The 24129-nt window shown below is 47.8% G+C and overlaps 2 protein-coding genes across 7 annotated transcripts in view; one reads left to right on the top strand and one right to left on the bottom strand.

Moving 5' to 3' along the window:
• The window catches only part of OAZ2 (ornithine decarboxylase antizyme 2), a 66104-nt gene extending 54902 nt beyond the window's left edge, over positions 1-11202 (top strand). Inside the window, 5 exon segments of the mRNA XM_037009979.2 lie at positions 8164-8239; positions 8241-8321; positions 9544-9719; positions 10532-10617; positions 10831-11202. Of these exon segments, the coding sequence (XP_036865874.1) occupies positions 8164-8239; positions 8241-8321; positions 9544-9719; positions 10532-10617; positions 10831-10961 (550 nt within the window). The 3' untranslated portion in view covers positions 10962-11202.
• The window catches only part of ZNF609 (zinc finger protein 609), a 299633-nt gene that overhangs the window by 40263 nt on the left and 235241 nt on the right, over positions 1-24129 (bottom strand). For 3 of the 6 annotated variants that reach the window (XM_073211986.1, XM_073211990.1, XM_073211991.1), the window contains 6 exons: positions 21162-23499; positions 19892-20258; positions 18969-19144; positions 18511-18727; positions 17975-18053; positions 13364-17668 (listed from right to left, as the gene is read on the bottom strand). In XM_073211986.1, the coding sequence (XP_073068087.1) occupies positions 17980-18053; positions 18511-18727; positions 18969-19144; positions 19892-20258; positions 21162-23499 (3172 nt within the window). In that variant the 3' untranslated portion in view covers positions 13364-17668; positions 17975-17979. Of the gene's footprint in view, positions 1-144; positions 187-13363; positions 17669-17974; positions 18054-18510; positions 18728-18968; positions 19145-19891; positions 20259-21161; positions 23500-24129 lie in introns of those variants that run through there. The other 3 variants (XM_073211988.1, XM_073211987.1, XM_073211989.1) reach the window with 3 other exon arrangements.

Here is a 24129-nt window from a genome sequence, read left to right as displayed (position 1 = left end):
TGAAAGAAATCCAGGTAGAGCCCTAAGGAGGGATTCCCGTAACAGCCGGATGTTCTTCCCAGTGTTCTTGGTGCTTTGTATCCGCCGAGGGGGAGCTGACTAGGAGTTGAGCTCCCATTGGTGGGGGATGGGCTTTCCCGCTTCCCTGGCTCCAGTGAAATACTCAAGAGGTGGAGGCTTGGTTTCCTGGAAGAAATAGTTGCAGAAGAGCCTGCAGTTATATTTTGAAAACAAGGCTCTTCCTTCCCAGTTTTGTTCTGAACAGTACCTCTAAAATGTCAAAATTCCTGATGGTGGGGGAGGGAAGACACAAGTGCAAGCACTTTATTAGTTTTTGAACATGAGGATTAAGTCCAAGGAAATCAAGCGTTGTGGCGTTTCTCCCCCTGGATTTTGCAGAGCAGGAAGACAGTGTTTATCTAGGGCTTGCTTAGTGCCTTGTGACAGTACAGTACGTGTGAAAGAGCTTGCCCTGTCTTCATATCTATATTATAATCAATCTGGCTGATGGGCCTTGAGAAGCATTTGGTTCAAAAGGTGGTGGCTTTTTTGAGGGGGCGGTGGGCGGGGCACAGACAGCACATCAGAGCTACCCTGAGCATCGTCAGTGAGTGGTTCCCTGGGTAAGGAATTTCTGTCTCTCCCCCAAAGAATTTGGTTTTGGTTATTCTTTATTTATTGGCACGATGGCTTTGTTGGGTGTGGGGTTGTAGGAAGAGCAGGTTTACCTACGATGTGTCTTCTCAGGATGGTCAAGGTGGTCCTACAGAGAGGAAGACCCCTAGTATAGTTAGGAATTCCTCCAAATTGGAGGTGAGCTTCAGAGAGCAGTATGGACTAATACTAGTAATTCCTCACTCTTCCAAGAATTTCAAATTTAGCCTCAGAGCTGCTTAGAAGTATTTAAAAAAGGGGATTGAGTGGGGTAAAGGGATGTTACATGTGTGCATTTCTAGAAAAAAAAGAGTAATTCATCCCTTGTTGAAACAGTATGCAGTGTTGATTCAAGTTGGGGGAGGCTGTGAAGCCTAATTGAAAGTTATAGACCAGAAATGGCCAAGTAGGTGAGCAAGAAATTTTGTTACTTGAAGTGAACAAAACAGGTAGTTTCCTGTTAGCAGCAGCAGAATAGAATGTTTTGTATGAGAAAAGTCTTAAGAAAATTTCCTAGGCCTTTGATACTATACAATGAAGCAATTCTATCCTGGGAAGGGAGGCTGGGACTGGTTGATAAGCTTACTACACAAATTAGATCGAGGCACTTAAAATGTAGAACTAAGGTGTCATTTGAAAGCATGGCTATCTAGCTATCCACTCACCTCTGGCAGCGCTTGTGGTTCGCCTGCCCCTGGAGGAAGGTCTACCAGTATCAGCTGTGCAGAAGCAAACCTCAGATACTTAAGCACAGATACTTAAGCTGCCACCATAAGTGTGTTACTTCTTGTGGAGAATCAACCAAAACCCAGTTTTGCTTTCAGTCTGTGATTCAGAGTGGTGATGTCATTTTCTTTATAACTGTGCTTAGCAAGTAGACTCCCTTTGGCACACAGAATAGCCCTAGTGAAATGACTTGTGCCTGGCATCTGACCAAGGCCCCTTTCTCATATGAGAAGGGAACTGGCAGCTGGAAAACAGCCTCTGCAGTCACACTAGACTGGAACTGGCCACCTCCCACCTTTCTTCCTATTTCCTTTTTTTCTTTTCTTTTTTTTTTTTGAGAGGGCATCTCTCATATTTATTGATCATATGGTTGTTAACAACAATAAAATTCTGTATAGGGGACTCAATGGACAATCATTAATCAACCCCAAGCCTAATTCTCAACAGTCTCCAATCTTCTGAAGCATAACGAACAAGTTCTTACATGGTGAACAGGTTCTTACATAGTGAATAAGTTCTTACGTGGTGAACAGTGCAAGGGCAGTCATCACAGAAACTTTCTTCCTATTTCTTTTTAGCTAAATTATGGCAGCCCTGGTTTGGTCCCTATCTGCATAAGGGATTAGTAGTCATCAGAGACCATTAAGAGCAGCCTGCATGAGGGAAGTCAGGGCACCCTAGAGAAGTGTTCTGTGAGGCAAGGTGTGAGACAGGAATGGGTCAGTAGCAGCTGAAAGGGAAATGAATGTAGGATGCTTGGGAATGTGGTTTTTATGTCTTTTCACTTGATGCTATGAGGTAGGTAATACCAAGGCCATCTGACTCTCCTCGGACAGGTAATGGAAACTAGAGAGAAAGGGTACAGACTTAAGCAAGCTCAGGCCATGATTCAAGGGAAACATGATCAAAAGTATATCAAGAAGAATATGAATTATAGTATATGTTAGATGTAGCTTAGTAGAATTTAGCCATAGATTTTTATGTCAAATCTGTATGTAGCAGCCTATGTACCCTGTTTTGAGCAGACTAAATATAAAAATCAAAACTGACACAAAGCAAGTAAAGTGATTCTTTAACAGGAGATCCTTTATAATGAGATTTAAGTTTACTTTAAATAGTAAGCACCTTAGAGATTTAAAAATAGGATTTGAATTATAAAAATTTTATTTACCACCAACATTCTCCAGGAATACATCTTCTGCATATACTGCCTGTCAGTAGACCCTGTATGAAATTATAACCTGCTAAAGACATTTCAGACAGCAGTTTCATAGAATGCTTTAAATTAGAGAGGCAGCAGGATGTGATATGTTGATAGCACCCATGTATATTGTGAGGAGTGTTTCCACTGGCAAGTCTGGTAATAAGAAAATAAAGCACTACCAGATCCGCGCTCATCTTCCATCCCGCTTCTGAACTCACTTGGATACCTGACACCCTTACTTCCATCATGGTATATTTTTTTCTTCAAAAACAGGCCCGGCCCAGCTGGATGTTTGGATTCAGTCTGATACATTTGATTCTTCTTCATCAGCCTGATCTTTTCAGGCTCTAGACTGAGCTTCTTAAGTCATCCTTTTGGTGGTAAAGATAAAACCATGCTTGTTCCCTCCCGTGGAGTGGGCAGGATGTGAGGAGGGAATGGAAAAAGCTGAGCTTTGGAGCCATCAAACTGAAGTGAACTGAATATGAAATCTAACCTGGGTTCATCTTGTTACAGGAAGACTTGTGTTTAGAAGCCACTTTCTTTGTGCTTCAGTTCCTCCAGGGATTCACTCTTCACTGTTGAGGCTGGTGGCATATTTTGCCTCAATACCATTTTGAATACTAAAGCCAATACAAGAAGAGAAGGCCATTGCTGGGCAATTTCATGCCCTGTAATTTCTCTTTTTTAAATTAAAGAATAACTGACATACAGTATTGTATTAGTTTCAGGTGCATGGCATAGTGAGTTGACAATTATATACATTATGAAATGGTCACCATAATGTCTAGTTATCATCTGTCACCATACAAAGTTTTTAAAATAGTTTTGACTCTATTCTCTGTTCATTCCAAACCCTTTTGTAGGGTGGTAGGGACGGCCACTTTTCCTACGATGTGGCTTCATCCCAGAGAGACTCCTAGTATAGCTAAGAATTCCGTATTAAAATTATGTTAGGTGTAGCTTAATGGAAGTTAGCCACAGAATTAACATGTATAACCTAACATTTAAAATTATAACTGGAAGATTGTATCTCTTAACTCCTTTCACCTCTTTTTCATCCATCACCTGACCCCTTCCGTGGCAACCACCAGATTCTTCTCTGTTGTCTCTTGTCTGTTTTTTTTTCTTCTTAGATTCCACATATAAGTGAAATCACATGGTGTTTGTCTTTCTCTGTTTGATTTATTTCACTTACTATCTAGATCCATCCACACTGTTGAACATGGCAAGATCTCATTCTTTATGGCTAATACACACATCTTTATTCATTCATCAATGGACACTTAGGTTGCTTCCCTATCTTGGCTGTTGTAAATAATGCTGGGGTGGACATAAGGGTGCATGTGTCTTTTCAAATTAGTGTTTTTGTTTTCTTAAGATAAATACCTAAACGGGAATTACTGGATCATTTGGTAGTTCTATTTTTAATTTTTTGAGGCACCTCCATACAGTTTTCCATAGTGGCTACATCAATTTACATTCCCAACAGTGCACAGAGGTTCCCTCTTCTTCACATCCTCGCCAACACTTATTTATTGTCTTTTTGGTAGTAATCAGTCTGACAGGTGTGAAGTGGTGTCTCAGTGTGGTTTTGATTGGTACTGTTTGATTATCCCTTATGATGTTATATGAAGCATCTTTTCATGTGTCTCACAGCCGTCTGTCCCTTTTTGGAAAAATGTTCAGGTCCTCTGCTTTTTAACTGGATTGTTTGGTTTTGTGATATTAAGTTGTATGACTTCTTCATATATTTTGGATGTTACCCCTTAATGGCTTTATCACTTGTGAATATCTGCTCCCATTCAGTAGGTTGCCTTTTCTCTTTGTTGATGGTTTCTTTTGCTGTGCAGAAGTTTTTTAGTTTGATGTCCCATTTGTTTAATTTTGTCCTAGCCTTAAGAGATAGATCCAAAAAAATACTGCTAAGACCAATGCAGAGGAGTTTACTGCCTATTTTCTTTAGGAGTTTTATGGCTTATATTTAAGTCTTTAATTCATTTTGAGTTTATTTTTGTATATGGTGTAAAAGTAGTCTAGTTCGTTCTTTTGCATTTATCTGTCCAGTTGTCCCAACACGATTTTTTGAAGAGACTGTCTTTTTCCCATTGTATATTGCCTCTTTGTCTATATTAATTGACCATATAATATGTGTGGGTTTATTTCTGGGTTCCCTGTTCTGTTCCATTGATCTTTGTGTCTGTTTTTGTGCCAGTACCACACTGATTTAATTACTGTAGCTTGTAGTATGGTTTGAAGTCAGGGAGCATGATACCTTGAGATTGCTTGGGCTATTTTGGGGTATTTTGTGATCCCATACAAAATTTAAGATTGTTTCTCTAGTTCTGTGAAAACTGCCATTGATACTTTGAATAGGGATTGCATTGAATATGCAGATTGCTTTGGGTAGTTTGGATATTAACTTTAACAATATTAATTCTTCCAATCCACAAGCACAGTCTGTCTTTTCATTTATTTGTGTCTTTTTCAGTTTCTTTCATCAGTGTCTCATAGATTCCAGAGTGTAGGTCTTTCACCTTCTAGGTTAAATTATTCCTAGGTATTTTATTCTTTTTGATGCAATTATAAATGGGATTGTTTTATTATTTTTTCCTCTAATAACTCATTATTAGTGTATAGAAACACAACAGATTTCTGTATAATTGATTTTGTATTCTGCAACTTTACTGAATCTGTTTAATAGTGTCAGTAGTTTTTGATGGCAGCTTTAGGCTTTTCTCTAGTATGTCACCTGCAAATAGTGACAGTTTTACTCCTCAATTTGGGTACCTTTTATTTCTTTTTCTTGCCAAATTTCTGTTCATGCCCCTTCATTTCTTTAATCACCACCTAAGTCACCTATCTCCCTTACCTTCTCGTTTCAGAAATGAGTCAGGTTTATTGGAAGAGAAGCAATTTGCCATTCACAGCAAGTAACTAAAACAGATCCATTATGATGGAGGATGAAGATAATTATTGATTGTGATCTACTATGTACTAAGCTTATCACAAATCCCAGCTGTTTCTCTTAGGGAAATGGAGCTGAGTTCCCAGGGTGGGGACCTGAAACACTCTCCCACCCCTACTCACACATACACTTGCCTTCTCCTGCAGACTCTGTGGGGGAGGAGGAGAAGAGTTTCCAGGACCTCCTGTGTGAGACTGGGGAAGTAAATGATTTGTGACCATAGCATAGACTTTTTGCATTTATTTGAAGAGGAAGGAGATGAGGATACCAGAAATATCAAGAGCTCATAGATTAGTGCTGCACACAGAGCAGGCCCTAGGGATTATTCCTAAGAAGACTAAGGGGATTCTGGATCTAAAAATAAGAAAACCCACCTTGTTCTGATCTTCTGAGTGGGTTGGCTCCATTGCTTTTGCCATTTGCAAGTAAAAATAAGCTCAGAATAAAGATGATGGTTGGACTGCAGATGAAGGCTGAATGTAGCTCTCTTTTGTAAAGACCGTTGAGTAATTTATCTGAAGTAGGAGTCTGAAGTTTAGTGAATTGGCAACAGGATTCTAGAACTGTGAGGGCCTTGGTGATCTGGTTGTTTTGTGAACCCATGCAATTTTTATGGTACATAGGTCACACCTCATCTGTCAACTCTAGAGGAGGTTTGCCCAGTCCTTGAGTAGCCACTGTCCAATGCAAGGAAGCCAGCTTTCTCCAGTGGCCCAGCGTCCCTGGTGTGCCTGCAGCCACCTCAGCAGAGGCCTGAAGTGGTCACTAGGGAATGGGAAGGGAACGGTATCATTTAGGTGTGTGTATCTTTGCTTGGGGAAACTCCCACACTTATTCTTTCCAGCCTAGACACTCTACTGTTCTATCCTTTAATATGTTGGAAGAGGTAATTACAACAGCTTATTGCCCCAGTAGAAAGAAAGTTCCATCCTCCATCTTGCCCCTTCTGCTAGTAGTTGTTGGTGAGGCCAAGAGTGAGGGAGATGAGGATGCCCTGAGGCTTACCAGAGGGGGCAGGAGGTGGCTATTGCTCCCAGGTGTTCAGGCCACTCCAGGCCTGCTGACACTGCCCTGGGCACTCTCATCTCCCAGTGAAATTTCTAAGTGTGAATTCAGGCCCCCGGCTGAAATCTGTGAGGGAAGCTAAGCTAGAGCAGTGATGGCTTTGGACTCCCTGTCTCAGCTGAATGGCTCATACAGGTCTCTTAGTAGTGGGCGTCTTAGTGGGCTGTCCCTTTGGTTACTGTACCATTGCCAGGTTAGGCGTGAGGGCAGTTCTGTCACTCTGAGCCTAAGTGAAGAACGCAAATCTGGCATGCTATGCCATGTAAAGCAAAGGATAGTGAGAAAAATGGTGCCTTGCATCATTTTACAACTGGTTTTCAGGAAGAAAAAAAAAGCCTAGATATATATATATATATATCATTTGATGATTTTTGTCATATAAATATGTACCCCTCTCCCCAGTTCAAGCTACCAACATTATATCATTAAATGCATAGTTGGGAAGAAATGTGCAGTCGTGGGAGCTGGTCCAGCACACCCTTGAAATACCCTCCCGTACATGTTAACTGCTGTGTTCCAGCTGCCCTGAGGCTGGTGTGTTAACGGGGCCGTGGGATGGGCCTATTGCCGAGTCATGGTGTACATGCACAGTTAGTTTACCCCTTGCCCTGCTTCACTTGCCCTTGACCTGGAGTGTGAGCTACATCTCAGTCTTAGGAGCCTCTAAATCGGATTCAAAGAGGGCAGTGGGGCAGATTTGCAGCCCTATTTGGGTGTGCCTAAAAATCGTGTGGCATTAAGGGTACACACTAGGAGGTGTCAGGGAGCTCCTTTAGGGGCCTTCAGATCCATCTGATTACTGGCTTCTTACGTCCCAGCATGTATACCTTCTGCCAGCAGCAGCCCACTACCAACACACATGCACTTGAGTGTCCATTCTGACTGCATCAGTAGTACCTCAACTCCCCTGCCCAGGTCAAATTCTAGCAAGGAAGGGCGCATCGGTGGCACACCAAGGACAGATTCAGAGACAATAATATTCTTTACTGTACTGCACCTCCCGTCTGGGAGCCAGATCCCTGGATTTAATTCAGTTCTTTATCCTAAAGAGATTTGGATAAGTGATATCTTGTCCAGTTTCGTTTAGATTGGGGAGGAGGCCATCACTGGAAAAGTGGCCCTGGGAGTTGCTCAGGGACAGGGTACCCAACCCACATGACTTCCTGAGGCCCATATGCCTCCCAGCCTGAAGTGATTGTATAGGCTTTGTGATTCTGCCACGTAGTTGTTGAGGCACTGCTTGGGTAAGGAAAGGGGCTGGTTGGGGGTTCAGGGCTGTAGGCCTCCCAGGCAAGCCAGGATCTGTCCTCTGGTCAGACAGACCCAGCTGGACTTCTTTAGCCTTTCTGGGGCTCCCTGTGCCTCCTCAGGATGGTGGGTCCCCACCCTTTAAGAGAGCAGAGGTACTGGAAGCTGAAAGGACTGAGCAGTGGGGTAGCTTTAGAGCATGTGGTGACGGACAGCCAGGGCAGGTTTGGGGTGGGACGTTGACTTAAGTCAGCTAGTCTTGGTGTTTACTGTCTCACCTTCTTTCTCTCTCCTGCAGTAGTATTTTGCCTTTGAGTAACTGTCCCCAGCTCCAGTGCTGCAGGCACATTGTTCCGGGGCCTCTGTGGTGCTCCTGATGCCCCTCACCCACTGTCGAAGATCCCCGGTGGGCGAGGGGGCGGCAGGGATCCTTCTCTCTCAGCTCTAATATATCAGGTAAGGCTCTGGGGCCGAAGGCTAGGAGCAGAGCCTCCCCACACTCCACTGAGCTCTGCTTAAGGGCAATAAAATCACTTCCTTTAGTTTTCTCCAAGGCCTAGCCAGTAGGGGAATTGGGAAGGACTCGCAACTGAGGCTGCTGTGTGGCTTTTGGGGAGGATCAGCACCAGGCAAACACCCTGCCATCTCCTCAGCTTGGTGCTTAGCACCCAGTGCCTGTTCAGGGTCCTGAGTGGGAGGGAATATCGTACATAGGAGTGTGAGAACTCTTCCTGGTGCCACACCTCAGTTTCTCTTGAGAAATACCAAGGGCCAGCAGGAGCAGTTTTCCCATTGTCCTTGACCATTGGACATCCTGGCTTCTGTCCCTCACCAGCTAGACAGGGGTTGGGGGGTGCACAGTCATGATCAGGTGGGCAGTTAAGGGGAGGAGGCCTTGCATCTGCATCACTTGTTACCCTGGCTGCATAAGGCACAGCCCAGGAACTTTAGAGAATGCTGGGAATCTGCCCAGAGAGTGATCTGGGCTGGGGCAGCCAGCCCTTTGCTGCCTTTTAATCTCCTGTGATTGAGACCCAGACATTGGTTTAGCTTTTCCCTAAGACTGATATTGAATGAAGGGTAGCAGGGTGGCTAAGTTCTGGTATCTCAAGACTATGCCTAGGGGAGACAGCATGGACCCTGCAGTCCATCTGGAAGCAGGCTTTGATTGGGGCCCCAGCTAAGCTCACACACACTGCCTCAGAGGGAAGGGAAAGAGCATGGTGGTGGAGGGACAAGAGTGGCTTTGAGTCAGGGAGACCTGGTTTGAATCTCAACCCTGCCACTTACTAGCTGTGGAGCCTTGGGCCAGTTGCTTAATTAATCGGGGCCCCTAGCATCTCAGATTTAAAATGGGGATATTAATGCCTACCTCAAATGCCTGTGGTGGTGACTGAAAAATGGGAAAGCACCTTGCACAGAACTTGGCATCTAGTGGACACTTGGTAGATGTTTCCCTTCCCGTCATGCTGGCTCTTACTCTGTCCACTGGTCTCAGTGCCCGATGAGTGATGGCTCAGTTTAGCACACAGCTCTGCATCTTCAGCATGCCCTCTGTCCCATGCTACCCTGAGACTGGCCTGAGGGGACTTGCAGCAAGCACCCGCTAGGTTAGGGAGCCTGTGCTGTGGCCAGCAGCAGTGGTGACCTGGTCCTCTGCTCTGATCTGACCTCCCAGGACGAGAAGCTCACTGTGACCCAGGACCTCCCTGTGAATGATGGAAAACCTCACATCATCCACTTCCAGTATAAGGTCACCGAGGTGAAGGTCTCTTCCTGGGATGCAGTCCTGTCCAGCGAGAGCCTCTTTGTAGAAATCCCAGATGGATTATTAGCTGATGGGAGCAAAGAAGGGTAAGGAGCAAGTGCTGGGTGGGGAAGGAGCAATCGGGAAGGGGCTCCTCCTCGGAGAAGGGAGTGTGCTTGCTGGGGATGACAGCTGAATAGGGAGTCTCCTCCCCTGGCTCTAGGCTTCCCAAGAACATACCATTTTGTAATAGATTATTTTTAGCCTGTGAAACAGGCCTGCTCTAGCTTAGAATTAAAGCAGATTATTAGCACATTAACCAAATCCATTCCTTAATCGCCTCATGGTTCACTCTTCTTAGCAGATGTTATATCCCCCTTGAGCCACTGTACAACGGTCCAGTTTAAAAGGCCAGGAAGCTCAGAGAGCTGGGGGATTTTGTTGGATTGGGCAAGGCCCCGTAAGCAGCCAGGTGTGTAAGCAGCAGTCCTGAAGGTGGAGTTCTCCTGAGTGGCTCTAACCTCTTGAGGAAATCCTTTTAGGCAGCGCTAGGCCCAGAGTCCCTCTCAGTGGCAGGTGGACATTATCAAAACTGGCAGCTTTGGAAGACCCCTGACAAACTGGTTCTCTTCCCAGGTCCCACACTGTCTTGTGAACTACATTGGTAAAGTTGGTTAGTGTTAATTTCAGATAAAGAGCCCCTATTCCAGGAAGAGATCAGTAACATTCTTCTTTGGGATTTTGTCTTATTTTTTTCTGAATTTATTAAGGTTTCCTGTTGTCTTTAGACAGGAACCTTCTCCTTGGAGCTTCTCTATTTATAATGCTGGCTATAAGCCTCAGAAAAACCTTTTGGGGGATGGGTGGGAAGTCTGAAGAGGTGATAGTGGTCCTGAGTCGTTTTCTTTGCTGCTTGCAGATTGTTGGCACTGCTAGAGTTTGCTGAAGAGAAGATGAAAGTGAACTATGTCTTCATCTGCTTCAGGAAGGGCCGGGAAGATAGAGGTGAGGAGTCAGAGCAGCCTGCGATCTACTGCCCAGACTCTGGGCACTGGGGAGGGAGGGGTGGGCCACTGTACAGTGGCATGGGAATGCCCAAGAGGCCTTTACTAAAGACCTGGTGCTTGCTTATTGCATTTTTCTTTGGGTTTTTCTCCCGATTTGAGCCTACCCTCATGTTTCTTATCAGAATTGTTTTCACACTCTTATCTTTTGCAGCTCCGCTCCTGAAGACCTTCAGCTTCTTGGGCTTTGAGATTGTGCGTCCAGGCCATCCCTGTGTCCCCTCTCGGCCAGATGTGATGTTTATGGTTTATCCCCTGGACCAGAACTTGTCCGATGAGGACTAATGGTCATAGAGGATGCTTTGCCCAAGAGCCACAGTAGGGGAAGAGGGGAAGTTAGGCAGCCCTGGGACAGAGAAAGGGGCTCCTTGCTGTCTGGGGAAGGACGCTGAGGGCCTCAGGGTGAGGGTTGCCTACTGTGTTCAATTGTTTTCCATAAAGAACAGTATAAACATATTATTCACATGTAATCACCAATAGTAAATGAAGATGTTTATGAACTGGCATTAGAAGCTTTTTAAACTGCTCTGTGTGATGTGCTCTATCTAGCCTAGGGGAGGACATTGCCTAGAGGGGGAGGGACTGTGGGTCCAGGGGCAAGGCCTGGAGGGCTGGTGGGCAGCACTGTCAGGTTCAGGTTCCCCTGCTGTTGGGCTTTCCATTCTGTTTTTTAAGACTTCTGCATTTTCTTTCCTTGTTTCCTGTTACCCCAGGGGCTCCGGAGTATAGGCTTTTCAGCCCCTGGGCAGTGTCTTTGAGTTGTTTTTGCCACTCCACCTGGGCTCCTCTGTGTGTGCATTTGTGTCTGGCCTGGAGAAAGCAGGTCTGACCCCTCCTTCTTTACAGCTTAGTGTTATTCTGGCATTTGGTTAAACTGGCTTAATCTGTTTAATGTTATCAATGCATTTTAAATAGGGGCATTGAAGTTCATTCCCACCACCAGGGCTTTTTTTTGGGGTGCCTGGGCCTAAAGAAAACACTAGCCAAACTAGCCAAATCATAGCCAGGAGTGCTTGTTGCTCTTGGCTGTAGGCCCAGGTCCCAAGTTGTCTCCTTCCTAGGGTCATAAAGAGCAGAGAGGAAGAGGAATAGCAACTCAGGGCCTGGGGGTTGTGGGGAGAATCTGTTCTTAGGGGCTGGATGCCTCTGCCTGGCTGTGTATAGTGCCGACTGTCCCTCTTCCCTCTCTGCAGGTTCTGAGTAGTGCCTGAGCCCCTACTCCACGGGGCAGAGGGTGGGACTGCGGGTGTGGAAGTGGCCTGCCCTTTTCTGTTTCCACGGAACAGCTTGTTCTGAGGGGGGAAGAGATCTAGATTGGGTGAGGGGGTGGGGGTGTTAGGGAGGCAAGTGTGTTGTGTTAACTGTGTCAATAAACTGATTTAAAGTTGTGGTGGGCCTGTTCTGCATTCCTGTACTGGGACCAGCTTCCTACCACTACTGTCTTTTGAGTTGAGAGCCAAGCCTATTAGTAGGGGGTATGAGACATGCTTCTCAGGAAAAAAAAGCTGCAGTGCATCAGGATAGAGAAACTGGTCCAGGCCTCTGGGGACACAATACATTGTAAAACTCAGGGTTGCTTGGAGTCTGGGACACACTGCCAGAGCCCCCTAGAGAGACAGGTGTGTACACATCAGCTTCATCCAGATTAGAGGTCACCACCAGGATCTAAGCCCTTGGTGCTTCCTTTTGGAGAGAGGTGGTTCCTGGAAATGGGTGTTGGCTTTTGCAAGGAGCTGTCTGATATTCACATCCCTGCAAGTGTTTGAAGGAAGCATCATGTACCTTCCGTAGGAAGATCATTTTCTTCTTCAGTTCCCTAAGGTATGGCTGCCATTCCCCTTGCACCACCAGCCTGATGAATAAGGTCTCAGTGGCACTGTAGAGGGCTAGAATCCTCTGTAATGTTTCAAGGGCCTACGAGCATTTTTTTCCTTTTGCTTCTGTTTTCCCAAGTGAAGTTCTTCCACCTCCTACGCGTAGCTTTGGAACTATCTGCTGTTGAGTTGTGACGGAGTCTTTGGCCCATTTTCGCACTGTTCTGTGTGGAGTGTATTTGTGTTTTCATGCTAGGTCAAGTCGTCATTAACCCTGGACTCCACACCTGGCGTTCATTAAAAGAAGTGAGCTCAACACTTCCACCTCCCATATCATTTGTAGATGGTCTGGGCTTACAGATATTCAACTGAAATAAGGGCTTGAAGATGTCCTCCACTCTCCACTGAGCATACAACCCCTAGAGGCAGCATAAAGGCACTGACTGAAAAATCATCAAAGAAAGATTTTACAGCAGAGATCCATACGAATGCTGACAATGGCCAAGTTAATGTAGCCAGTTTAGGATTCAGATGTTAAGGAATCTACAAGACAGGGATAAAGAATCAAGACTAAGCTCAGTCCTTTTTGCGTCTCCCAAGCTAGTGGAGTGGATAGGAAACATGATTCTGCTGCCAAAAGCTGGTGGACCCTCTTCAATACCGCCAGAGGTAAGGGCTGACCTGGAAACCCAGGCACCTGGATGGATTTCCCTTTCAAAAAGAAAAACTTGCTAGGTAAAACCACCGATAGGAAGGAAATACAGTACATAAAAGCTGCACTACGATTAAAAAAGCAATCATAGGTGGAATGTTTTGGGGGGTGGTGGTGTGGGATGAGGGAAATGTGAAAGGCAAACTAAGTCTAAATTTAAGAACAGGGACATTAAAAACTTTATTCAATAAATACAACAAATAATTTAAAAATATACTTCAATTCCAAAGCCAATTAAGAAAAGGAAGGAGAAAGGGGAAAAAACAGGGAGGAGGAAATCAGAGGAAAAGGAGAAAAGTTCCAGAGGCAGAACAAAGTTCTTCCGCTGTGTTTCCGAATGTACCCACCACCCTTCGAAATTCCTATCGAATGCTCTTGACCCATAAACCCTTAGCCCTTGTTCTGATGGGGCAGCCGTGGGAGTCCACAAGCCAGGAACGAGTCTCTGGACTCTGGACCAGAGCACGCTGCGCTGGAATCTAGGGCACTGTTTCCCACTCATTCCTTTGTAACTCCCAGGCAGGCTCAAGTAGTGCAAACTCTCAGGCAGAGAGCTCCCAGCTGCATAGTTTCACAGGTGAGTGTCCAAAGCCAGAGCCTCTGGGGACAGGTTCCAGAGCACCCAGGGGTCCAAAGCCACTTCGGTGAACGGATCTAAGTGGGGAAGACAGGAGGGGGGCCACGGCACGGGATAAAGTTCCCGGGTAAGCCAGTGCCCATGCTGGAAAACACTGGGCAGGAAAGGGCTGCAGGGCAGGTGGTCTGGACACTGGATTCAGCAGCTTGCCATCAGCCAAGGGAGGTGGAGCTGAGGATGCATATGGAGCAGGACCAGGAAGGTCAGGAAAACTAGGAAAATGGAAAAGGGAGGAAGGAGGAGGCAGCTCAGCAGCAAACTCCAGGAGAAATAACCAGCAGCCCTCACAGATTTGTGATTGTCTCTTAAAAAGATTTATTTTCCCTTCTTGCCTGAATGTACAAAGGCAAAAAGAGTACAGTTTGTATATATATATATTTATATATATATATAAAAAAACAAGGAACTTGGTAATGTACACTTTACAGAAGGGAAGAATCAGGAAGACTGAAATTAAATCCAACAGCAACGCTAATGGAACCAAAGCTGTGAACAGCAACACTGCCCCTCCAGCCCGGGCCTCCAGCTCGCCCCAACCTGCTCCCAATGGGGGGCTGAGCACCAAGGCAAGCGGGTGGGCTGGGGCAGGAGGGGCTGGGGACGGGGCCTGGGAGAGGCTCAATCCTAGGAGGGGCCCATGGAAGAGGATCATCAGAAAGCTTCCTGGGAAGCCCTAAAATAAATGATAGGCCCAGACTTAGCGGGGCCTAGAACTAGCTGCCCAGTTGAATTGGGGTGGGGGGGGGGACATCAGAGTAGACACTGGGACAGTGACAGGGTATGTGGCATAAGTGACATGGGTGACTTCAAAGCCCTCTAGCCCTTCTGCCTTACCCTCCCACTCCCAAGGCCAAGCCTTCTCATCCCCACCTTGGAGCCTGAAGAGAGAAGATCCAAGAGCTACCAGTTCATTTCATGGGGTGCCCTCTTAACCCTTCTGCTTGTGACCCTTTGACCTTGAGATGGGAGGGTGAGGTAAGAAGGAAATTCATACATGTACACGTGCACGTACAGGCAGGGAGGAGATGGAGGGAACTGGCACACCTTCAATGAGGAAGCAGCAGATGTGAATCCTAAAGAGCAGTCCCCAAGCCTGGACGTCCCACGTGGGGATGAGGCTCTGCCCTTCTAGCTTCTCTGTAGGGAGCCCCTGAGGGAGGTCTACAGAGAGGCCTGGGCAGGGGTGTCTCAGAGAGGGCCTTGGTCTGGCGGTCTGGGCCCTTGGCAGCAGTTCCCCAGCTTCTGCTCACAGGGTGGGAAGCCTCGCTTGGTGTCTCGCCCTCTAACCAGGTGATGGGTGCCGCAGGGGCCCTCACCTGTGCTGCTTCCCCCCCATGTACAGGCTAGGGGTGGACAGTAAATCCTCCACTCAGCACTTGTTGAGGAGCTCTCTTTCCTCTATGCTGCTGCTGCTGCACGTTATTTCAGGGAGAGAAGATTGGACCTGGCAAGGACGGGACCAGAAGGATCAGGGTAAAGGCTGTGCCCTTCTGCCACTGTTGCTTTCACCTACTCTTCTGGGCAGCTCAGCTCCTGCTCTTCAGTGGAGACTTGGATATAAGGATCATAGAGCCAAATGTTAAAGAAAAAAAGAGAAAAGAAAAAGCTGTTCCCTTCAGCAGAACCCAAGGCTGCCCTGCTAATGCAGAAGTTACTCTTCTCTGTGTTAAAGAACAAAGGGGCAGGGGCAGGAATGCAGGGCCATCTATGCCTGCCCAGTGGGAAAGAAAATTACTCCAACAGTTTCTTTACAGTATGTACAGAGCACGCTGTAAGCCAGCGCCACAGATACAAAACACACAACAATCTAATTTAAAAACAAACAAGAACAAATGGGCCCTTAGCTAAACCCCACAGGAGCCTGGGAGGGCATAATCAGGCTGAAATTCAGAGTCATCCTCAGTGGGGTGGATGTGTCCACACTAACTACTTCCATGGATGAAAGGGAAGCCACTGCTTATAGCACTGCCCCTGGGGCAACAGGAGGCAGAGGGAATGATGGGGGAAAGGGAGGCTGCTTGGGAGGCTGGCTAAGAGGTCTAAACGGGTTTGGGGGAGGGCTCAGAACCCAACTTGAACAAAATCAAGGAAATGGAAACCTAGAGGAAAGGTCTATGGATCAAAGGGGCTCCTCTTGGGTGAATGACCCTAACCCTCTCCAGCAGGTCTCCGGGGACCCTGGAAAGCAGTCTCTGCTGGGCATTGTGCTTAACTGCTCTCCACCTCTGTGCCCCCAACGGAGTCAGAGCCGTGGCCCTGCTCTTAGGTTGTCACTCGGCACTCTAGTCACAAACACCCTTCTCTAGCCTAGGTTAGTCTTTCTCTCTCAGTCCAGAAGGTCAAGGAAAGATAGCAGGGAGAACTAAAGGATGACACTCAGAGCAAACTAAGAGCTAAAGCTCCACACACCTTGGGAAAGAAGTGACTCCAATAAAGCTACCAAATTATTGTCACTACCCAGGGCAAAGTGCGTACAGCCTGGACCAGGTGCCTGGATTTCTTAGGAGAGCAGAGAAATGTCTGCTGCCTCCAAGCACAGCTCCACTGGGTACTGCATGGCTCTGAGGAGTAATGGCTTGGCTGTGTTATCCCAGGGTCTAAGGAACACATAACCTCCCACTCTCAGTGGCCCCTAAAATAATAACGTGTCTTACAAAGAAAACACGGCTTATATTGGCACACACTGGGTTCTAGATTGAGCTATATAAAATCATGTACTTGTATATAGAGGAAAGGACTGTATTTATTTGTGGCCCTACATGAGGAGGAAACTCAGATGGCTGCATGAACAGGACATCTCTAAGAACTGCTGGGTGCTCCCAGGGCCTGCCCCCGGAGCCTTGCCCTAAGGTGATCTGGCAGACTCCCAAGCTCCCCATGTGGTGAGGAATACTATTTTACCTGCCTGAGTCTTAAGAGCCAAGCAATGGAAAGAGGAGAGAGAGCATGGGGAGCCCCCTGGAAAAGGCACCAAGGGGTCAGGAGAAAGGAGAGAAAGGGCAAGGAGTTGGGGGCTAGGAAGCTGCAGGACTTGGCGGGGGTGCAGGTCCTATTTCACAGACTCCATCATGCTCCAGCTCCAGCTCACTCCCAGTGTCCCCAGGGAGCCCCGTGCTGGTGCTGGGATCCCAGCCCTCTGCCTGACAAGTCGCCCAAGGCCATGGTGGGGCAAATGCCTTGGTCTTCCTTTCCAGGCGAGGTTCTGAGCATTCGTATGTGCTCATGTGAGAGGGGAGAAGTCTTCACATTTGAAGACCTTGTTTTCACAATTACAGAGAAAACAGCTCCCAATTTCTTTCCTGAGATTCTAATTCCTCCACATGCTGCCAGTTCCCAGGGCCCAAACCACTGGGGAGATGCAGGATCTTGTAATGATGGTAATGACGGTGAGAGGGGTATGGCTGCTGTGCTGTCTTCAGATCTCACCCAGTGCTTAGGGAGTCCCTCCCTTGGAGGGGGGGTTGTACCGCTCTGGCAGCTAGCCAGGGAGCTTGGGGAGCAGAGCAGGACTTCTCTGGGCTGAGGCCATGTTCCCCTGGTTGCTCCCCGTGCCTTCATCTCCACAGAGGCCACAATAGGCACAACTGTGGCTGAGAGAATAAATATTTTTGCTAATTATCAGCTCTCCAGCTCCTGAGGAAGAGGGAGGGTTGGGGAGTCCGGGGGTCTGGTGGAGGCGAGATAGCCAAAGGTCTGCCTTCAGTGACGGTGGGAATGGCAAACAGGATGATCAACACCATTTAACTGATGTATAAATGGCATCTCCAGCACCTCCATGGGTGAGCCAGTCCGGGCCCGTGAAGCTGACTTTATCCGGGCACTTGGTGTTCTGCAAGGGAAACACGGATAGATAACCAGGCACTCAGCCAGCTGGTGTAACAACCACACGGTGGCGCTCCAAGAGAAGGAACTGCAGGGGAGGCTGATACTGAGCCCTGGGGGACCCAAGTGTTCCACAGCTTCTCTTAGAGGTACATGCTTCATGGGAGACTTACACAGAAGGCTTGGCAAGGGGTCCACTGTCTCCAGACCACTGACCCCATAAAGCTTTCCCTCACTGATGCTTCACAGGGATTCTGTGATCAGGTGTCAGCTATCCCTGCTCTGTATGTTGCCCCCCAAAAAAGTTACTTACCATTCTCACCTCCGAGGGGGTGGGTAGAGTGAGGGAGTTGAGCCTTGCTGGCTGGCAACAATGGCTGTAGAAGAAAGCCCTGAGGAGGAGGAGGACATGTTAGTGCAGCACTTCCAGAATCCTCTGTTGAGCACTTTTTCTTTATCAGCTGGGTGGGTACTGGGAGGAACATCATCTTAAATTCCTAGCCCCACTAAGTTCTGGGGCATTGACAGAAAAAAATCTGCCACTTGCCCAACATAGTGGCTGGGGGTAGACAGCGAGGTTCTATTTTACAGCTTGTTTTCTTTTTGGCTGCAGGAACACCTGTTCCTTATTCTTCTGAACACCAAAGCCAATTTTCTAGAGGAGTTTGAGAGCCCCCAAGTTCCAAGGGAGGAAATAAATGCCATATGCTTTAATGACTGAAGGAGGCTAGGATTCTGGACAGACTAGCAGCTCAAAAAAAAAAAAAAGGATTCTTGCCAGGGACCCCTTGATAAAGGCAATGCTACTGGGATGGAGTAAAAAAGACAGGAAGCGGGAAAGAGGCTTACCTGCTGCATAGGGTAAGCTGTACTGTGCTGGGAGCAGCGAGTACCCCAAGTGGTGGTGGTGGTGGTGTGCGGACACCAGGCGCTGGGAAGGGGAGGTGCGGGGCCGGTCTACACTCCTTTCAGCCCCGCCTGCTCCCCCAACGCTGCTGCAGCTGCCACCTCCCCCAACCACCCCACAGCCTCCTCGATCTCTCTCCTGAGAAGTTTTATCACTTATCTGGAAAGGAAAGTAGACAAAAAGGCACTATTGTGAGACATACACAAGAGCAAGATGCTGGTAGCCCATTCTGACTCATTAAAAAAGCAGGACACCTGAGAATCAAGGGGGTGCCTGGTGGGGCCAATGCCAAGTCAGCCAGCTGCACTGTTGTTAGGACCTGGACCTGCCTGCCTCCTCCCGGCCCCCGGAGCTGGCCGGCCGGTCCCTGCTAACAGCCAGCGGCACTGTATTCTCTTACCGTGGGAGACTTGCTCTTGTAGTGACTGGCATGCTGCTGCAGGATGTCTAGGGCTTTGGACTCTGAGCTGGATTTACAACTGATACTGGGGCTGGCGCGAGCCTTGTCGGCATCTTCACCCCCCGAGACCTTGCTGCCATATGGGGAAAAAGAGTAGCTGGAGGGCAGGTAGGAACCTGGGGAGGAAGAAATAAAGCCGTCAGAGAGGTGCAAGTGTAGCAACTCCCATGTGGTAAAACTGCCTTATAAGCCTGGTTCCCTGGGCATTAGCTTTCCTAGGCAAAGGCTGTTTTCTACTGTGGCATTTTTGGGCTGAGACTGTTAGTTTGTCCTTTCTTTACTGAGCTCCAGAGGTGAAACTAGCTAAGGGACAGTAGGAAACATGGCCCTCAGTTTCTGGGGAATCAGTTTCCCGAGAGCCCCAGTCTCAGAGATTCATCTTGGAGAGGTATTTGGTAAAGTAGACAGATCAGAGGATTTGGAATCAGAAGGCCTTGGGCTCAGATCCTACGGCTGGGAGTTACCAGCTGGGGAACCCTGAGCAAAGTAACATTTTTGAGCTTCAGTTTCTTCACCATCAAAATGAAGATACTAATACTTATTTCACAAGGTGACGGGGAGGATTAAGTAAAATAATGTACATAAATCACCTGGTATACCTGTCTGGCCCTAAGTAGACACTTATCAAATGGAGCTATTGTTTTTATATAGATGGATGAGGGTGATAAGAAGAAAAGCATACCACAGGCTGGCTCCTTTCTCTGCTTGAAAAGTGTACGCCTGCCCTCACCTAGAAAGGGCTGCCATCTACCTGAGCGTCACAACAAAGCCTTAGGGCTGAGCAAGATTAAATCTGGATCTGAGACCTGGGCCTCATTTCCCATCCCAGCTAATGGAAGGGCAGCCAGCCCAAGGTGCTGTACCTGGGTAGTTCTGCATCATCACAGCAGGCATGCCCCGGTAGCTGGGATGGCTGGGGTCATAGGACTGGCTGTAGGAGTAGCCATGCATGTAGGGGATGTAGGACTGGTGCTGGGTGAGGGGCGAGGACACAGGCACGTGGACACTTGGTCTGGGCTCCTTGTTCCCCAGGCGGGACTCCTCAGACGTGGACAGCTTGCAGTCACTACTTGTGCTTTCCTTCCCGTCCTCCTTGGGGACAGAGTCCTTACTCCGACTCCGTTCCTCCTTCAATTTGCGGTCCCGTTCCTCTTTCCACCGCTCATCTTCTGACTTGATGTCTGAGTACTTGGCAGGATAAACATATGTCCACATCCGGGGCTCTGCTTCCTGCAAAAATCAGAATGAGCGCTGAGTGTTGTACAGGTTAAGAGAGAGAGTGGTTTCAAGCCCTAGGTCCCAGTGGAAACGCCAGAGCAGATATTAGACAACTGGGGCAGAGTAGGATCTTGGCCTCTATTGATCTTCAATACTGTGCACTCTGGTTCCTCCTGCTTAAAGAAGTCTCCCCCTCCCTGACCAAGAGTAAACAAGGTATGGGAAAGAAAAGGAAAAATGCATCCGTGGGTCTTCGCTAGGAGACATCAAGCATTCTGGGGAAATCAATCCTTGAGTAGGAGAGGCTGCTCCCTTTCCAAGGATATTTAGGTTGTTTCACATCTTCAGAGCAAGCTCAGGGGAAGAAAGCTTTAAGTGCTGCCCAGCTCAAAGGAGGGAGATCTGACTGTGGCACCAAGAAGGAAGGGAAGACCTTCTGTCTCATGAGTCGAGCAAGATGTGAGAGCAAGTTCTTAGTTATAACTACCTATAAAATCTTTTTGAAAGTAACAGTCTGAGTAGTGTACTTCTGGCCTACCTACTCTTAAGAAAACGGAGAGATCGCCTTTAACTCATTCCATAGGAACTCATTCCACAGATACAGTGGAAGAAACTCCGGACTAGGAATCAAGATGCCTGACTTCTAGTTCTGGCATTCTGCTTGTTAAGTTTCAGGTAACCCACAACAAAAATCAAATTAACTCGGGCCTCTCTTGTTAAATGGGAAAATCACCTTTTACTGATGTCAAAGTGCTTTAAAATTTTTTAAAAATGATTTGCAAAGTAAAGAATCCCTAAAATAACAGATTTCACCTGCTAATCTGTATTTTGTTGACCATTTACATAGGACAGCCTTTGATTTGTGAGGAAGAAAGCCTATCCAACAGTATTTCTATTTCCTCCCAGAACAGTTACCTGTCGGTACCAGAGTATTGGATCCACCTCTGCCTGTCGGCCACACTCAGCACCTGTCTTCGCCTCAGAGGCCTCCTTGCCTAGGTGGCCAGCCTCACTCAGCTTCACTTTAAGCCCTTCTGGGGTCTGGCTGGGGAGTTTGGAAGAGTCGTCTACCTTGGGGATGATGACTGACTTGGCAGGGTCGGCGCCCGGCTCCTTGGCCTTGCCAGGCCCTGACTTGACCAGGTCTGTCAGGCTGGGGGCCTTGGTGAGGGTTGGGGGAATCGACGGCTTTTGCTTCCACTCTTCCTTGAGCGCTGCCTCCCGCTCCTTCAGGCCCAACTCTGCCTTCTTGTCCAGTCCCCGCTGCTGCTGCTCCAAGCTCTGCCGTTTCTGCTGTTCCTCGTACTGCTGCCGGTACGCCGCGTTAGTGCTCAGGAGGTGTGCGTGGTAGCTCTGGTCGCCGTAGCCGTAGGGGGGCACGTAGGCATACTGGTTGTAGTACAGGGACTGCATGTACATGCTGGGCCGCTGCTGGATGACAGAAGGCTGCTGGCTGGAACTGCTCAGCTCTGGCTTCTTCTCCTCACAGGCATCACTCTTCACTTTCCCGTCTGTGCCCTCAGGCTCCTCATCCTTTTTTGTCTTCAGGGCCTGGCTCTCCACTCCTGCCTGGCTGCTGGGGTTCAGAGCCCCGGGGCTGGACTGTGCGTAACTTGGAGAATAGTAACTCTCAAAGCCTTGGTAATATGATGAGTCTTTGCTCTGTGGCTGAGGGGGGAAAAGAGTTTTCTTAGCCCCTTCTTTAACCAACTGTTCCGGGTCCTTGGGTTTGACACTCTCCACCTTGCCCTCCCCATCCTCCCCAGCATCAGAGATGTCAGAGTAGGCAGGGCTGTTGGTTTTGACGGAGCCGGCTTCAGCTCCATTCTGGGTCACTACGTGTAGAGGAGTCATGGGCTGGGTAGGGGTAGTGCTTTCTAAGCGGCTGCTGCCTCCAATGGAAGGGCTGGGGGCGTTGTCAGTGAAGCTGTAGACCTTGTCGGCTTCAGCCTTGATGCTGGCCAGGCGGCTTTGATGGGGGTCTGACGAGCCATTCAGGAGCCCTTCCATTTTCATCCCATCTCCTGACGATTCCCTGAAAGGGCTTTTGCCTTCTTCTGTTCGACACACCTTCCCAGGGGTCAGAGGACTTTCAAGTTCCTTTGAAGACTCCTTCTTTTTTTTGTCTTTCTTTTTCTTGTCCTTGGCTGGTGTCAAGGCAGGGCTGACTGTGAAGGGTTCTCCCATCACAGTGGGTTTGGGCTGAATGGGCTTGAGCTGCGGGCTGTTAGGCATGGCCTGGACTACTGTGGCGGCCAGGCCTGAGGAGGAGCCGGGGCTTGCTGCTGCGAAGGCAGCCGTCTGGAAGGTGTAGATCTGCTGCGGTGGGATGGCAGGGGCAATGGGCCGGGCTGACTTTAAGCTCTTGGAAGGAATCTTTTCAGGTTTCAAGCTAGAGGGTTTTTTACATTTTTCTTTCTCCATACACTTCCTTTCCAAAGAATCAAAGGCATCATTGCTTGTTTCATCCATTACTGAGGGTCCATCATCAGAGCCATCATTGGATAAGGCCCCGAGGTCTGTGTCCCCTTCACCACCCAACTTTTTCTTACAGAGGCCTTTTGTGCTGAATTTGCTTGAAGGAGAAGGGCTATGGGGCTCTATGAGCCGAACTTTGGGGGTTGCTGAGCGGGCAGGGGACAAGGAACCTTTTTGTGGGACAGATGCACCATTGCAGTTTCCGAGGTCTGTGTGGAGGGAGGGCTCCTCTCCGTACTCACTGTCTCCATCTGCTTCAGGCTTGCTGTCATCATCTGTATGGGCATGAGCTTGGTGATACTTAAGTCCATTGATGTGCTTGTACTTCTTGTTGCAGTTTGGGTGGGGACAGTCAATCAGGACTGGGGAGGGACAATTTCTATCTAGAACAGTGGGTTCCACCTTGGTCCCAGGGAGGGGGCCAGTGGCTGAGCCCATTGAATTTGTACGGACACGCTTGCTCCCTTTGGAGTCCTCTGAGCTAGAATTCAGCTCCATGTCTGAAAGAGGTTTATTTTTCCGCTTATTAGCAGAGGAGGGGCTGGCCTTGACATCCTCAGAGGTGCTACTGGCAGGTGGGCGATGCTCTGAAGAAGTCTGGCTGCCCCGACGACCTTTGCTATTGGCTCCTGCTCGGGTTTTGCTGCTGCTGGTCCCTTTGCTGTCAGAAGCTGTGGCTGCCTCGCTGACAGGTGTGTTACTATTGGGACGCATGCGTTTGCCTCTACCCCGACCATTGCGCATTTCCAAGTCACTGGTCGGGGAGTCACAGAACCTTGGCAAAGGACAAACACAACAGGGTATTATTAAGAAGAGGAAACATCTTCAAACCAGCTTAGCTGCTCCCAGAACTGTCCAGATGGTAACTATCACTTTCAATAAATATGATTTGTTAAAGGAACTTCTGAAAGCATGAGAACTGCATTACGTGGTAAGCTCCTAGGGTGCCATATGCGTACTAGTATAAATTATTCACCAACATTTGGGTTCCCCATACCCTTGCCAACTGGAAACTAATGTTAGGAACAAGCTGCAAAGTGACATTCACTGAAATGTCAATCCTATAAGGTCAAACTGCAACTTGAAAAGGTCCTTGTGAAGCCCACACTGTCTAGTAGAATTTAATGGAATGAAAGGTTCTTGAGTTTATTTAAACTTCTGAGAGATACCTACCATCAAAAAGCATCATCAATGAATGTTTTCCACAGTCAGACTCGATGGCCTTGATCTCAAGGTGACTATAGGTGGAAGCCAGAATTCAACAATTCCAGACAAAGGCTTAAATAGAATCTCCTTCCCATTCCTATTCAACCCATCAACACCTAATTTATTTATTCTTCTGGAATGCCAGATGAGTTTAGTTGCCTTCCCTTGCCTCTACACCATAATGTCCTTTAAAATCTGG

This window comes from Manis javanica, chromosome 8, assembly GCF_040802235.1.
Source record: "Manis javanica isolate MJ-LG chromosome 8, MJ_LKY, whole genome shotgun sequence".
Classification (NCBI taxonomy): Eukaryota; Metazoa; Chordata; class Mammalia; order Pholidota; family Manidae; genus Manis; species Manis javanica.
Note: the sequence above shows the minus strand (reverse complement) of the source record. Positions and strands in the feature narration are given on the sequence as shown.